The sequence below is a fragment of the Copadichromis virginalis genome, linkage group LG8, assembly GCF_057382275.1.
Source record: "Copadichromis virginalis isolate Kocher_CV1m ecotype Utaka linkage group LG8, C_Virginalis_male_GT1.1, whole genome shotgun sequence".
Lineage (NCBI taxonomy): Eukaryota > Metazoa > Chordata > Actinopteri > Cichliformes > Cichlidae > Copadichromis > Copadichromis virginalis.
The window spans coordinates 5111988-5128388 of record NC_140625.1 but is presented as its reverse complement, the minus strand read 5'-3'; the positions used below and the strand labels follow the sequence as shown (position 1 = coordinate 5128388).

General features: G+C 40.2%; 1 protein-coding gene, 1 long non-coding RNA gene and 1 other non-coding gene across 6 annotated transcripts; 1 reads left to right on the top strand and 2 right to left on the bottom strand.

The window, feature by feature from the left end:
* Positions 1-2462: 2462 nt before the first annotated feature.
* On the bottom strand, positions 2463-12058 carry wdr45b (WD repeat domain 45B). Of its 4 annotated transcripts, none has more exons than XM_085465464.1 (10): positions 11645-12058; positions 10530-10604; positions 9107-9208; positions 8531-8618; positions 8164-8258; positions 7702-7892; positions 7509-7594; positions 4925-5026; positions 4672-4793; positions 2463-2618 (listed from the first exon to the last, which is right to left on the bottom strand). In XM_085465464.1, the coding sequence occupies exons 1-10, from the start codon at positions 11709-11711 to the stop codon at positions 2512-2514; spliced, it is 1035 nt and encodes a 344-aa protein (XP_085321590.1). In that variant the 5' UTR covers positions 11712-12058; the 3' UTR covers positions 2463-2511. The 4 variants fall into 4 exon arrangements, with proteins under 4 accessions (XP_085321590.1, XP_085321591.1, XP_085321593.1 ...); XM_085465465.1 differs by lacking the exon at positions 11645-12058 and adding an exon at positions 11169-11303; XM_085465467.1 differs by lacking the exon at positions 11645-12058 and adding an exon at positions 10747-10887.
* A 102-nt stretch (positions 12059-12160) lies between these two features.
* On the top strand, positions 12161-12233 carry trnar-ccu (transfer RNA arginine (anticodon CCU)). The gene has a single exon. It is a non-coding gene; the product is annotated as a tRNA-Arg (tRNA).
* Positions 12234-13356: 1123 nt separating this feature from the next.
* LOC146702549 (uncharacterized) lies at positions 13357-14457 on the bottom strand. The gene is made up of 2 exons (XR_014921853.1): positions 13799-14457; positions 13357-13622 (listed from the first exon to the last, which is right to left on the bottom strand). It is a non-coding gene; the product is annotated as an uncharacterized LOC146702549 (long non-coding RNA).
* Between the last annotated feature and the right edge of the window lie 1944 nt (positions 14458-16401).

The following is a 16401-nucleotide window of genomic DNA, read 5'->3' as shown; positions in this document are numbered from 1 at the left end:
TCACAATTCGAAGTTTTTAACTCCGGATCCGAGCTGGCCGAGTGAGATCTTACCCTTCATTCTAATTTGTGTTGTACAGTTATTTCATTTTTAACCTTAATTTATATTTTATTCCTTCCTAGTTAAATTTACCCTTTTTAATTTTTCATATTTATTTCCTATCTTATTCATAGCCTTTTCCTTTTTTGTTTTCTTTAGGTCACGAGCAGTTGTCCAAGCATTTCACTACATATCGTACTGTGTATGACTGTGTACGTGACAAATAAAATTTGAATTTGAATTTATGGCCCAACAAACAACACAGCACTTCACTTTGCATTAGCTGAATTAGCTTCAGAGTGAAGAGGTGAAGTTACTTTTACCAAAAATAACGTGGTGATCTTTAGGGACATTTCTGATTAATCATACTGGGCTGAATATTGAATACAAGTGCATTCTTAAAGCAAATTTTAAATGTTACAGTTGATCTCAGCTGCTGCTAGCAAACTTTTTTTTGTTATTTATTAAGGAAATATATTTGTTTGGCTATTAAGCTCCCTGTTGTGGCAGAAACATTCACTCAACATTCACTTTTAACATTTCAGCATTTTGGTAAATGTGGATTTTTTGCAAAAAGATTTGAATATTCTAGAGGTAAACAGAAAACTAAGGCTAGCAGCTAGTTAGCTTTTTCTTTTTTATATTATACACATGCAAAAATAAATTTTCTATTTGAACACTTAAAGTTGTTTCATGACCTCAATTACTGAACTAGAAGGTGTTTATTAGAAGGGCTGGTTAGTGACTTGTTTTACTTTTCAACAAAGCTGTGCTAATTATTTCCACTCTTTCTGCTTTACTTAGCTAAACTGCTACCAGCCAAAGCTTTTGATTCACCGTACAGACTTAAGAGTATTACTCTTTTCACTGAACTCCCACTTTGAAAAAAAAGAAAAGAAAAAGGACTTTGCTTTCACAAACTGAACAAATTAAATAAATAAATAAATAAATAATCAAAATGTGGAGATAATGCTGAGTCACTTGAATGCCAAGGCTTCATTATCTATCGGGTAAATGGGATGCTAAGACTAGAAGCCAGTTACCTTAAATTAGCATAAGTTTAAACAGGAAAAACTCTGCTAGTTTCTATATAGAGAAATTACAGTCAACTAGTCTTCTGTCATCCTCTTTTTGAGTTTGTAACAAGAACTAAATGTATTTATTGTCAAAGTGCAAAATGTGGGCCAAACCAACTGAGAAAGTATCAATTTTGCTGGAACTTTTGTTTTTACCTTTAGTGCTCGGGAAACTCTTTTAAACTCTTTTAATAACAACCAATAATTTTCCTTCTTTCCATTTGTGAAAAATTAGTGCCATTAAAAAAATGTCATGTCGTTTGCTACAATCAGTCAACAAAGCTGACATGTCAATATGTTCCTATGGCAACAAAACTACTACTACTAACCAAAGTGGTGTAAGTAACAGTGACAAAATGTGTTATTTTTATCCTTTTGTTTAAACAAACTGAAAAGCACTGATTGACAGACTTAGACACCTTCATCCAGACCTTATGCTAAGCTAAAGCTAACCAGCTGTGTTCTGTAGCTTCACATTTACCATACAGACATGTATCACTCTTCACTCAACAAGAAGGTAGATAACTATTTACAAATATGCCAAATTCTTTAAGCTGTGTTGATCAGGCAAATATAAAAAAAATCTGCAAAACAAAACAAAAAATAATAATTAAGGAAATTATGTATTGCACAATGTCAAGGACGAGTGATTTCTTTTGCTACTATTCTGTACAGTTTGTGAGTAGAAGTTCTGTCTGGCAGGTTGTGTATATACAATGTCTACAAGAAAATTTAGTAATACTAAGGTGGCATTCTGTTTGGGGCTGTAGATGTTTCTGCAGATAATTAAGACCAAAGTGAAGAAAAACAGTCATCTTCATTCTGATCCTGCTTTTAAATGCTTAGTATGGTACACTAGTATACACAAATACTTGATATATATGAGACAACAATATGTGCACACATACAGATTCTCTCCAGTTTCAGAGGCACTCCCTATTGTTAGGTCAGGTGGTGTTAGTTGACAAAAATCTCTAAATTCTCATTCTAACTATCAGAATCATCTGTGTGATTAAAAATATCCATCCTTTGTAAATTCCTCGGAAGACGTCTTAAAAAGCGGCAAGTTGTCCTTTCAAAAAATAACTTTGTCTTTTATATTCCCCTTGTGTTTTGTTTAGGAGGAAATCGTCCGTGTCCCTCAGTGCAGGTCGATGAAATCTGAATCACTGTTCATACCTCCAGCCAACCACCTTTCCATAGAGGCCCCCTCCCACCCCAAAAAATTCCTTTTTTCCTTTTCCTTGTTCTCCCTTCATTTAATGCTCTTTTTACAGAGTCTGTCAAGATAGCGAGAAGTGAAACAAAAAACTTCTCTAACTGCCTTGAAAATAAAAAGACTGTAGAGAAAAACAAAACAGGTTGTTTAATAGGAAGTCTGAAGAGAGGTCAAAGGTCATATTTTCTCATCGGTCATCTCCAGGAACTGGGCATACACATCTCTGGAACACTCTCCTTTTTGGTTGAACAGAAACTTGTAGTAGCTGCCATCAGCACAAATAGCTATAAATTGAGGAGAAGGAGAAAAAAATTAAAAATGAGTGTTTGTACCAATACCACACACAGAATTCACCACATGGTACTACATCAGATTAGGAAGTTATAAAAATTACAAAATATTGCTTTTTCATGATTGACAGACTATTCAATTCAATTTTATTTATATAGCGCCAAATCACAACAAAAGTCAGACATGACCAAACACTGCTCCTCAGTGAATCAGGCACTAGCTAGTTTCCAGGAAGAGAAGGTGAATAGCTGATGGGTACCAAATTCACAAAGGCCTATTTACTTGACTCTACTTGGCTTTTAGGGTTTTCCATTAGGTGGTAGCACCTTACCAGGTACCTAGTAGTGATGTCACTGAATGAGTCATGAGAGTGCCTCCATCACAAGAATCAAACCTGCCACTTTTAAACCTGGCAATGAAGAAAATAGTCTGCCTTGCCATAACGACTCAAGGTGGTGTTCAATTGTAACTGAAAGCTACAAACAAGCAGAACAGAGTTGAGTGGGTTCTAGTGGAAAAGAGGCAAAAATAGGCAAATGTGTAAAATGACAGCATCTATAACTTATGTTATGTAAAGACTCTACAATAATACAGAGGAAGCAGAGAAAACCCCAACGATCATATGACCCCCTATTAGCGAGCGCTTTGCCAACAGTGGGAAGGAAAAACTCCCTTTAAACAGGAAGAAACCTCCAGAAAAACCAGGCTCATGGAGGTGCGGCCATCTACCATGACCAGCTTGGGGTGAAGGAAGGAAGACGGGACAAAGACACACCATGGAAGAGAGCCAGAGAAGCAGCAGTACAACTAAAACTCAGTGACTGATTGTGCGCTTTGTGCCCATACAAGTCAATCTCACAAGAGTGAGAAAAGACCAATAAATTCAAACGTTTGTTGTGATCTAATGAGCTCTCTCAAACGCAACATCAGGTTTAGGCAATTAGGACACAACATGAAATAAAATCATAGCAAACTGTCCAAGACACCCATTTTTGTTCATCTTATTCCTCACATACAGAGTCTTGAACGATCAGCCCCACCAATCATATAGCACAGATTTCATCGTATATTAGTAAATAAACCCAGTATAGCACTTCACTTTTAGACTGCAGGCTGACATATGGGTCCTAGAATTTCCAAAAGTAGAACTGAGGCAGAGTCTTCAGCTGTTCTTGTGGAACCATGATCTTCAGGGCACCCTGAATATCCATTATGATGCTATGGGCTTTGTTTTGACAGTTGAAGATAAAAGAACCAAACACTTAAAGCAAGTTTTTCGTCCATGGATTAAGCCATGAAACAACATGTGTGTAATCAAGCTGTTTTTTAATGAGAGCAGCACTTGAGCCTTAGCTGAAACGCTTAGAGCTGAAGTCATTTGTGGAACTACAATCTATGAGGAAATGTTAACGTGTCTGGAGCTGAGTGTGAGGAGGAAAAGAGAGAAGTCCAGAACATAAACTAAAATGTTTTTAAAAGAAAGATATAGAGAGACAATAAGCTAGCTACAATAAAAATACATTTTAAGACGATATTTTGTTATAGCCATCCAGAGTTGCTGTGTAAAACAGACTAAAATCAGTGCCATCCCTCCCCATTCTGCTGGTCAGATGATATTAAACTAGAGCTTTGTGGCCACAGAGACGCTGCTTATGTTTGGAGAAACAAGGAAGAGGCATCTAACCTATGGAGCACTGCCCCACAGAGTGAAACACGGTGGAGGTATTGGGGATGCTTCAGTGCATCTGGAACTGGGAATCTAACAAGGTAGAAGGAATCATGAAGAAAAAAGGATATGTGAAGATTTTGAAAGAAAACCTGAAGCAGTCAGGAGCAAAACTGAATATTCTTGTTTCTGTGTGCAAAGTAGAAAAATGCAAACATCCAAATCAAACTAGGGTGTTTGGAAAAGCTGTTAGAAAGCATTCACTCTGTTTAACAGGTTGGGGTAATAATTCTGTCCTCGTCTGCAACTGTCAAACACTGTTACATGATCAGACGATGAGTTGGACATTACAGAAAATATCACATGTGTCTGGAACCTACCTATGACGGCATTGGGCTCTGTTCCAAAGGCACACACACAGGGAGAGCCTGAGGGGACCTGGAACTTGGAGAAGCTCCACTTAGAGCTGAAATATTTAGGCAGGAAGCTGGCTGAGGCCAAGCTGCAGAGACAAAGATAAACAGGGTGTTTTAGGCTTTATGTTTATAACACTGCATCGGATTTAATTACTACGCAACAGATTCTTCTCATCATCCAAGTTCAGAAAAAAGAAACACTTAAGCAAAGACCAACCTTGACTGTTTGTTCCTTTTTGGGTCCTCTGCAGCAAATATGTGCACTGTGCCATGGTCACTGGACACACAGATGAGGGACGCGTCCTGATTAAAATTAATGCTGAAAAGACAGTAGACCAAGAAAATAACACACTTTCAGTGACTCAGATACACAGAGGGACAAAGTAAAACCTGCAAACTGGTTGCTCTATTAATGAGTGTGCGACACAGTAAGTACATTCCATTAAAGCTTTGCTAGACAGGCACTGAAAGATATAGTTAAAGCTTTCAAAACAGTACAGCCCATACCCTGATTTCTTCCTAAGACCAAATTATATGGGAATCCCTCCTGTAGACTCATCACCAGCAGGAGGGACCATACTGCCCATTCTGCATATTGTCAGGTGCCCTGTTCAGTCCAATCCCTGGCTATAGAGGCTGGGCTAGGACAAGGAACCTCACCTTTTGGTGGGAAAGGAACTTGAGGCAGTGTGTCAGGGTGAAAGGCACTGGCTAGATAATATTCAGTGTTCAACTCAAGCTAGGACCCTAGAACCAGTCTCTTGAACAGGAGCTGCGTTCCAGTCTGGAGCTGCATTCATTAAAAGGCAACAGGCAGTGATGGGTACCTCGGCTCGGCTCAATTGACACCCCTTCTCAACGAGAAGTCTGGGCTCGGGTGAGGCTGACTGCTGAAGATATCTACCTATTCGGAACCATGATAACAGGGTTCTGGCGGATCGGAGCTGGCTTGGCCCAGGCTTATCGAAGAATTAAGGAAGCGGAACCGGCTGTTCAAACCCCACAAGGCTGCCCGCTGGGATTGAAATGATGGGAAGAGGCGTGAGTTTCTCAAAATGGGCTCATTGAGTGCAGCACGGAGAAGATCTTGGAGAACGCACGGCTGCCGTGAATACTCAGAACAAGACCTCTGAGTGAAAAACTGGATTACATCTGGAGGGTCTAGCTCGAACAACACCTTTGAGCGCAAATTCGATCACATCTTGGGGAAGTGCACTGCGGTCGTGAGTTCTCAGAACCTGCTCTTTGAGCAAAAAGAACGACAACATCACGGAACGTAAGTTTGGATAACATCATAGAAAGCTCGTGGCTCTCCAACGGGAGATTGAGAGACCAGTGTTGGACTGTTAGAACAGCTTTGAAATTCATATGAGTTGTTCGCACTAAAGTAAAAACCATCATCACTTCATGCGGAGACCCTCTCGGCGCCAGCGGCGGTCTCAAGGCTGGAGCTGAACAACAACACTCTGATAACGACTGTGTTGAGTCTGTTCCTTCCCATTCCATGCAAGGCCACCTGGGTTGGCTGGAAGACTGTTTACTTAGCCTAGCAGGGCGAAGGACACTGTCTCAGCTGAACTCTGGACACGCACACACATACACTGATATGCACACACTGATCCCCCCTCCCTTTCCAAACGCCTTCGACGCTTATTCCCTTCCGATGCTGACGGTGGATCAAGGAGACCAGCGCACAGGCTGCAGGCCCGGATGTACTGTCTAATTCGGCTGTCTCTCACCCTTTACCCACCCCTGTTGCTTGTCATGTGTTTCTTTGGTGTATTAAGAGTTTTTTCATGTGCTATGTGCAGAGGTGTCTTTTTTTCTGTTCTCAAACTGATCTCCCTGTTGGAGCTCAGTCTGGGGGGAGTTATTTTTTTCTCCTTATCTTTCCTCATGTGGTGCATTTTCCATTGTTATACCTCTCTGACCTGTCTTCCCCATGTGATGTTTGTGTAATGTATGTATGGTCAGAAGGGTAAGTCGGCGCTGGCAAAGGTCGGCAGCCTTAACCCAATTTCCTTCGGGGTCAACCTTCAGGATCAATAAAGTTTTATTGAATTGAATTGAATTGAATAACTGTACAGTTACAATGAAGGCTTGGTCCACATTGTTAAGTCCAAGCTGGACTTATTCCCAGCGGGTGGCTGGACCTCGACAAGAGCTGCCTTTTTTCTCTGATTCTTTTCATAATTTTTATGGACAGAATTTCTAGCATAGCCAGGTTGCAGACAACTTTAGTGGGCTCAGTATCGCATCTCTACATTTTACAGATGACATGGTTCTCTAAGCCTCGAGCTAACCTCCAGCTAGCACTACGGCGGTTCACAGGAGAGTGTAAAGCGACAGGAAGGAAAATTAACACTTCCAAATCTGAGGTTATGGTTCTCAGCCAAAAAAGGGTGGAGTGCCCTGTCTGGGCCAAGGACAAGCGGCTGCCTGTGGAGGACTTAAGTATCTTGGCGCCTTGTTCACGAGTGAGGGAAGTGGGAGATTGAAAGACAGATTGTAGTGGTCCGCTGTGATAAACAAAAAGCTGAGCATAAAATCAAAGTTGTCGATTTATTGGTTAGTCTATGTTCCTACACACAGAATGAGACTGTTGATACAAGCAGCAAATATTAGCTTTCTCTGAAGGGTGGCTGGTCTTTGACTTAAAGATGGGGTAAGACGTTCAGCCATTCAACAGGAACTCAGAGTAGAACAACTAGCCCTCCACATTGACAGAGCTAGCTTGCTAACTTATTATTTAATCATTTTGACATGTTTCTCATGCTGTTAGCATTGTGCTAAGCACTTACCAGTAAATGTTAGCTGCCTGTGAGCCTCGTCTTAGCTCCTGTATGAGCTGACCTGCAGATGTGTCAAAAATTCTAATGAGTGTCCCCTGTGGAAATATAACACAGAACACAGGTTAGTAAGAAATACAGCAAAATACACAACTGAAGGAGTGTCCCTTTACTACTACTTTACTTAATTTTCTAAAGTCCGTACTTTCTCTGATGCAGTAGCTATTCTTGTGCCCTGAAGGTTGAGCGCTATGCAGCACAGTGCCCCCTCATGGGCAGGGATGTCAACTGGAGGCTTCTCTGTGTTGGCAAGGTCCACAATCTGTACGTGGCCTGAATGCGTCCCAGGAAAGGCCAACAGAGAGTTGTTGCTGTTCGGACACAGCACACACAGACCTGAGGAGGACAAGGAGAGAAAGCGAGCAAGTGTTGAAAATGTCACACACCTGAAGAACAGTACTTCCACAAAAAAAAAAAAAAAAGATTTGTTGCTCTTAAACAAAAGGAACATTTTTAGCCACTGAGCTCAGTTTTTTTTTCACTTATTCTTTTGACCAGAGCAGTAGAACATTTGGGACTACAGTTTTGGTGATTAATACGTTTCCAAAGAATCAGCATGGTTTAATAGCTTGAGCAAGTCACAGTTTTATTCAAAGGGTAAACTGACCTTTGGGATTGTAGCAGGTCTCAAACACATGTAGCTGATGTGGGTTGTGGGTAAAGGTGAACACTTTGATCATTGAGTCAAGGACCACCACAATCCTAAGAACCAGGGACAACCGACACACAAGCAAAAATGTAAACTATTAAGTAATGCCAAAAAAAAGGAAAAACAAAATTTAAGAGTTCATTTTTTGGATTTAAATCTTTATCAGCCTGTCTCACTGATGTTAAGATCCTTTATTTTATTCATTTACTCTTTTTTTAAAATGGAGTGTGAATAAAAACAACCACGCTATCAGCAAACAAAAAGATCAGAATACAAAAAAGAGAAACAAAATCATTAGAAACTGCTGCAATAATAACTGAGCTACCTGTCACGTCGAAGTTTCACTGCTTTTACTTCTGTTGAGAACTCAATCTCAATGACAGTCTTCTTCTTCAGGTCATCCCAGATCATCACTGGAGAACAAAAAAGCCGTCACATATATAAAACATACTGCATGTTCTACAGGAAGTGGCATTTTAGTGTTGCAACATATACAGCATTTAACAGACCTTAGTCATACTGTGCAAAATGTGAAAGTATGGTGGAAAAGTAAAACAAAGGGTTATCTGCCTTGGACCTGGAGATATCCCACCAAACTGATATGTGTTTTGCTTCTTTTCCATTGTAATTTCTCAAAACATTACTTTAAGTACTAACAGCAACATCCCACTGAAATCCATAGTTAACACCCTTTGGAACAAAAGCTGCAGAGTGGACAGGTGAATGTATGCATTTATAATCTGTGGCTTTTAGTACAAATAGCAAACAGGTGAGATTCTCACTGTGTATGACAGAAAAAAAAAGAATCTTTCTTAATATCTAAAAGTGATCATTTGTCAGATTACAGGACTGATTTAAATCCAGTATTGACAGTAAAGCAAACAAAGCTGACAAAACATACCTTTGTTAGTTGGGTACTTGGGTTTCTTGCCTCCTCCCACTAGTGCTAAATAGTTACACCTGAACAGCATCTCCACGTGGCCAACCCCACCCTCGAGGAATTCTGAAAATGACATTAATGGGCAGTAATGTAAAATACTGTAAAATACAGTAAGTGACAGTAGTAGGTAAAAAGAAAAAAACAAACAAAAAACTGCACTGCTTGCAGTCTCTTAACTGTGGGTTAGCTCAGAGAAAGGAGAGACTGCAGACCTAAAGCAGTTAAATTTGAGTTTAAAGAAGTGCAGGTCATGTGCTTGGTCACATGCTGTCTTAGCCATGTGCTGGGTGAAATGTCCTCCATGTTTCAGGACTTGCAATGCAGTTACAACACTGACTTCCTGTGAGCAGCATCCGCCAAGTTCTAACAATTATTTTGCCTTTGTTTTAAATCACTGAACTCTACACTGTATGGTATTCATCGTTTACATCCGATTTAATAATATAAGACTTTCACTCAGATACTGTTTTTCTCTTACTCTATTTTATTGAGCTATACATTGTTTGGCTTTTTTGTGTTGTTTTTACTGCTGTAACACAGGAAATTACCAACTTCTGTGATAAAGCATATCTTATGATTTATTATGTACTAAGAAAATTATTTAAATCAAACTGTAAAGTAAAAATATATCATCACTCAATGTGCCTTCTCATGCAGACAGCTGTATGTAAAGATCTCTGGGTTTCCCCACACATGGACTTTAGTAAGGTGTGTTACCCAGCTATAAAGAAGGCTCCCCAAGTGTACTCTGATACTGGACAATGCCCTCACTCTTATTTTAGGGTCACTTGCTGCTAGACAGCCAGTTCCTGTCCTTCCTATCCAGGCTTTTCAGGGTGCTTTTTTGGTGGTCCTCATTTTCACTCAACTGTCTTGAGTCTTGCAATCAGATAGACTCCAACTCCACAGTCTTTGACTGCAGCCGACAATCCACTTTCACAAGGAATGTCCATCAAGAACTGCAAAAACTGAAGGGGGGCTACTGTCACCAGCTGCAGCCCATGATGGTAGAGGATTTTACTGGAAAGGCAGCACTTATACTCATATATAAGTATGATACTTTTTAATATTTCTAACAAAGTATGGGTGCTTATCCATTCACGTGAACAGACAAGTATGCCCATTGTTAGTGTTAGTCCATTTTTATTATATTTGTCCTCTTCAAATTAAACTAAATCAAGGAATTCTTGTGGAATTTCTTTTCAAAGACTGTTTTCCTGTCACTGACTTCTTTTTAAAATGGTTTAATATTTCCACACTGCTTCTTCTAATCCATTATCTAGTATGTGAGCAAACCAGTGACTGTAGAAAATAGTATTTACAAAGTCTGAGGCGTAAAATCCCTACCAACAAAAAATATGACCAATCTTTGCAGTCATGTTACCTTGTTTCTCCTTCTCTTTGAGAGGATCCGTGTTGTACACACGAAATCCATTCTCCATACCGCAGGCAAAGCATCCTGTAGAGAGACACCGAGGTCAAACAGCAGAAATCACAAGATGAACACAAGGTTAATCCACTGTTGTTGCCATACAATGTGGTTCTCGTAAATGACTTTACAATATCAGGTCATCTCAAGATTTACAGTAATGAGAACGCACTACATGAGGACACTGGGAAGAATGAGATGCATAGACAAGTGCAGCCCTTATATAGAAAGTGTTTGGATCTCTTCTGGAATTCATATGAAACTGCCGCATCATATGTTGACAACGACGACAGTGACGTTTAGTGCCATGGCCCCATAGTGTAGTAACAATAAGTTAACTTCAATCTTCACAAATGTGGCTGACGAGTAACTTTAACAAAAGGTTATGATAGAATCACACTCCAACTTTACGGCCTGTGTAAACGTTGGTGGGTGGGGAGCTAGGAAAATGTCGATTTAACGTAAACTACAAATGAACAACATGTTATCTGTATTTTAGAAAATGGACAGTCATAACGAAAAACTGATCACCGGGAAAGCTAACATAAAATTATGCAATTAAGGTGCATTAATGTCGGTTTAACGTTCATTTACCGAAGGGAGCTGTTAGCATTGCTTAGCTAACACTTGCTGACACCCGTTGTGGTCACAGTAATGACTAGTGCGATAAAAACTTAGCTTATATTAGCATTTGTGCTAAGTTTAAATACAAATCAGTTAGTTAATTTCCTCGTTATAGAATTCGACCATTTTTTATCATGTCTGTACCAATTTTTCTAGTTTCTAATTAAGACTCGATAACTGGTTAGCTGAAAACAAAAACGCTAACTATTTTTCGGATAGGTTAGCCTAAGCTAGTATTAACGTTGAGCGCTTAAAGTTAATGTTTCAAGAAGAGAGAGCACGTAGCCATATTTTCACAATGGACTACAATATGTGAACGTGAAAAACTGCAGTTGTTATTTTAGGTTTTATATTTGAAGACGCTGGCTCAGTAGTGATAGATTAGCATCAACGATGCTCCCAAATCACGTTTGGGAGGACAAACCCCCCACCACGACGCTTCATACCATGATCCTGGTTAAATCCAGCATAGAGGAGTCCATTCCCGTGCGGATTTGAAGGCAGTAAATTCATTATTGTGACAGAACAACCGAATGCCAAACAGCGGTAACAAGTTAATCCAACAGCTGCTGTCTGAGAAGCTAACTGGCTACCATTCCTCCTGACTGTGCTGAATAGGGAGGAGGAAAACAAACGAGGCTGGTTCCTTCTCAGGAAGCGCTGTCACCAGTCGGGAGATCAAAGAGGGTTTGCACCATCCGCTAGCGCATTCAAGAGACGAGAGCAAATGCTGAAATAATTGCAAAAACTTCGTTTTTACGAAATGTTGCTTTCCGACTTAACTAATAAGCGCGTTTTTAAGATCCAAGGGAAAGTCCATCAATATGTAATCCCATCCCATTCTATTGCCCTACAGTTATACGTAATATATACCAAGCACCACGGTTTAATCTGTATTTATCGTCACGATAGTGCATTAAAATATTGTATTAGAAATCACATAACAACCTACCGCCGATATAGCCCCAGTGGCCTAATGGATAAGGCACTGGCCTCCTAAGCCAGGGATTGTGGGTTCGAGTCCCATCTGGGGTGATGTATTTTAAAATGAATTTAGTAAGACTTGGTAGAAAACTTGAAATTTAGACCAACACAACTGCTGGTTTATGATCAGCGGAATCCTGGAGGGTCGCTCATCTTTATTTAATAGGGAACTGTAGCATTACATAGCCTAATGTGGCAGTTCTCGAAGTGAAACATGAATATATAAATACAGCAAAAATAAAACGTCATCAGTGTTCAGTTATGTTCACACCAAACGCCGATAGTACGTGAACAAAAACGCGCCAGACGCCCTAAATGACAGCATTTGCTCCAGGAGCTGCAGCTGCAGAGCGCCTGTCCATCTGCACGGTATGGCAGTCCTTTATTGATACTTGTGCTAATAAATGCTAAACTATTGTTTATACACTGCTAACATGGATGTGGTATGCTATCAGTGAATGCCATCGGAGTTTACTGATAGCATACTGTGGTATGGAGACGACTGTTTATAATATTTCTAGTGATACTAGACTCATCAAGTCCCGATTTAATTCGATTTATGCTGTTATCAGTGTTTGCAATGATAGCATGGCTGTGGTGTCATATCAGTGTATGCTCTCGGTGTTTCCTGATATCAAACTGTGGTATGAGGACCATTGTGGGTTAATCTTTGTAGTGATACTCACTCCTTTTTGTTTATTTAGACCTGGTTTAATTCTGGTATAGTTGAATATTTGTATATAATCCCCGCAGCTGTCAGACTCTATAACAGGGGTCACCAGCCTTTCTTAAAACTGAGAGCTAGATAAAATTGTGAACAGTTTGGTTCACTTTTAGCTATGTGGTTCTATCTAGCATATTGTATCATGATAAGCTGTCTTATCACGGGTTAATTTTTCAAAAATATTAACAATGATTTAAGCAAGGAAAGGTCTACATGTCAACATACAACTCTTTATTTCTATTAATGTCTTACTTCATTCCTACCTGATTGACATTGTTTTATTGTAACAACCAACGATTTATACAGGAAAATAATGTCTATTAACAAGGTTGCCCAAACTTTTTGCATCCCACTGTATTAGTATATTTTGTCATTAGTATAATATGAAATAAATTCTACATGTGTCAAGTCGTGTGCCAACATTTGCTGTGTAGTAGAACTGAGACATCAGTCATTATAAAAATTTATTTGAAATAATATTAAAATTCTCAAACGGAAAATCATTAAACATAAATATATAAAATATAAGTATTTACAGAGAGACAGGAATAAAAAGGACCAGCTGCTCTCCAGAGCAGGAACAAGGCTGAGGAGGAAATGCTCCATTGGAGACTGGTGTGGACTCTTCAGGGACACCAGGATGGCCAGCTCCACCACCGATGGACCGTCCTGGGACCCGTCCCTCATCCGCCTCAGAGCTGTCCTCCTCTGTGGGCCTGTAAAACAGCACAAAACACAAAGAAATGAGAAGGCTGCTACTAGATTTTCATTTTCAACATTGAAAAAAAAACAAAAAAAAACAGGATCTAATCAGATTGGTTGTAGATATTTAGTAAAGGTGATCACAGACAATCCCACAGAGTAAAGAGCTATCAGTGCTTGCTGTACATACCTGTGGGTGCAGCAGCAGGAGCTCAGGGACTGGGGAGCCAGGAGAAGCAACAGGGGATGCTCTGCTGCAGAATCAGTTGGTTCTATCAATACAGTATTAAATGTTAACAGGTTGAATACAATAATCATAGAGAAAGTATATACAGTGGTCCCTCCTTTATTGCAGCAGGGGTTCTCAGAATAACTAGCCCCTGGCCACGCACTTTATACACTTTTTTCCACACACACACGAACATTAGTCACAGTTCTCACAAGTTGATTCTCAAAGTGCAAACCTTTGTAGATTGCAAAACGTAAAAGTATTATTATGCCGCATTTTGTCTTCATCTGCCCACCACTTTCGTGCGCCTTTTTCCCTCGCGGTGCAGGTGTCTATTTCCGAATGAAGGTCATAGTTATGGGTGTTTTTGTGCTGTTTTTTCTATTGGACGTGATGGTTATCAAAACCAAACATGATAAATTTGGCAAGCGCAGGAGACACAACATGGAGGAGATTTGTCAATCAGGCTGCAGAATGCAATGCTGTACTGTGCAAAAAAAAATCAGCGAAAAAGCGAAGCAGTGACGGGTGAACAGCGGGACCACTGTGTGCTGTTTATTAATAAACAAAATATATTCCTATATGACAACATGCATAAGAGCAGAACAGCATTTGTACATCAGTGGTGGCTTGCTAGCTTTTGTGCGGCTTCCCCGGCTCAGTGAAAAATTTCTAAAGACAAATGAATGAACTTACCAGGTTGCCCGATCTCTTCACATATCTTCCTCCAAGCTCGTCCTTTATATTCCTGTCTCGGTACAGAAAGCAGCTGGTGTCATACAGCTCCGGGTGGTTGATTAGCCTTTCCTCCATACTGAATGAAGTATGAAGGGCTTTGGCTGGATCTGCACCTTTGACCTAGGTCAGAGCCACATCACCAGGCTCCTGATGGGTTGTCGCGGCGCGAATTGACGCTGGAGTTCAGATTTTTCCAACTCGAGCGGTAGACGCGATACCCGCGTATGCACAAAATGCAACACAAAAACTGAGGCGCGTGGTTTTATTCGCGAGTCAAACGCGCCAGACGCACTGCTGTGACGCGCGTTTCAAGCGTTTTTGCGTTTTCGCGACGCAAATCTGCTTTTACATTGACTTTACATGTAAACCTGACGCTCTGGTCGTGTCTATCGAGTTACCGTAGCCAGCTTAGTTTTCTTCACAACTCCCGTGGAAGCCATGTGTGGAATATGATTCTCTTTTATCTTGTTTATTAGATTAGGGTCACTTATACTCACCTTTGAAATATCTAGATATACCACCTTCTTTTAATTTGGCATTTTTGATGATTTATCACTGCACTGACTTCTAGGTAACATAAGATGAAAAATAAAATAAAAAATACCAAAGAGCAATTATTCCAGTGCAGTGGTCCCATATGGACATAGAAATCTTAAAATTTTAATTTTATTATTTTTGCCAGCAATCCTTTACATTCTCTAAAATGTTCTAAATGCTTAAAACCAAGTTAGTTTAGTAATCCTGAATTTGCTAATAGCTATTTTATTCTGCCATTTCCAAATTCTGTTAAATAATTGTAATTATTTAGGTTTTCTAATTTCATAAATGCAACAAACATGGTAAAGTTGATAGCTAGCTAGTCACATATTAAAATGTTTTATTTACAAATAGTAGTAATGCTAATTTATGACTGTTATCATAAGACATTCGTCTTTGGCTCTCAGCAAAGGCTGTCGCACTTTTTCTCCTCTCCTCCTCTCCTTTAGCTTCCCTGCTTAGCCTTTTATGTCCTTGTCTGGTCTCGTGGTTTTTTTTGTATTACTTTTCCCTGGAACACTCTCTCACAGTCTGTTCTCTAAAACCTAAAAGAGGAATTATGGATTTGGATTTGATCAACTGGTCTCTGAATGCAATTGACACCCCTTCTCAACGAGAAGTCTGGGCTCGGGTGAGCCTGACTGCTGAAGATATCTACCTGTTCGGAACCATGATAACAGGGTTCTGGCGGATCGGAGCTGGCTTGGCCCTGGCTTATCGAAGAATTAAGGAAGCGGAACCGGCTGTTCAAACCCCATGTCCATGCAAGGACACCTGGGTTGGCTGGAAGACTGTTTACTTAGCCTGTCGGGGCGAAGGACACTGTCTCAGCTGAACTCTGGACACACACACACATACATATACACTGATATGCACACACTGATCCCCCCTCCCTTTCCAAACGCCTTCGATGCTTGTGCCCTACCGGGGAAGATGGCAGTCAACTGGACCAGCGCAGACATGCTGCAGGACCGGATGCGCTGTCTACACCGGCTCTCTTACCCTTTACCCGCCCCTGTTGCTTGTCTTGTGTTTCTATGGTGTATTGATAGTCATGTGCTTTTTGTGCTGAGGTGTTTTTTCTGTTATCAAACTGTTCTCCCAGTAGGAGCTCAGTCTGAGTGGAGTCTTTTTTTCTCCTCCTCTTACCTCATGTTATGCATTTTCGTTTTTTTCCTGTCAGCCTACCTTTCTGACATGTCTCCCCAATGTGATGTTTGTGTAAACTTGGTCAGAAGGTTCCTTTGTAAGTGCGCATGCGCCATTAGCGTGCTGCCTGCTGTAACCCT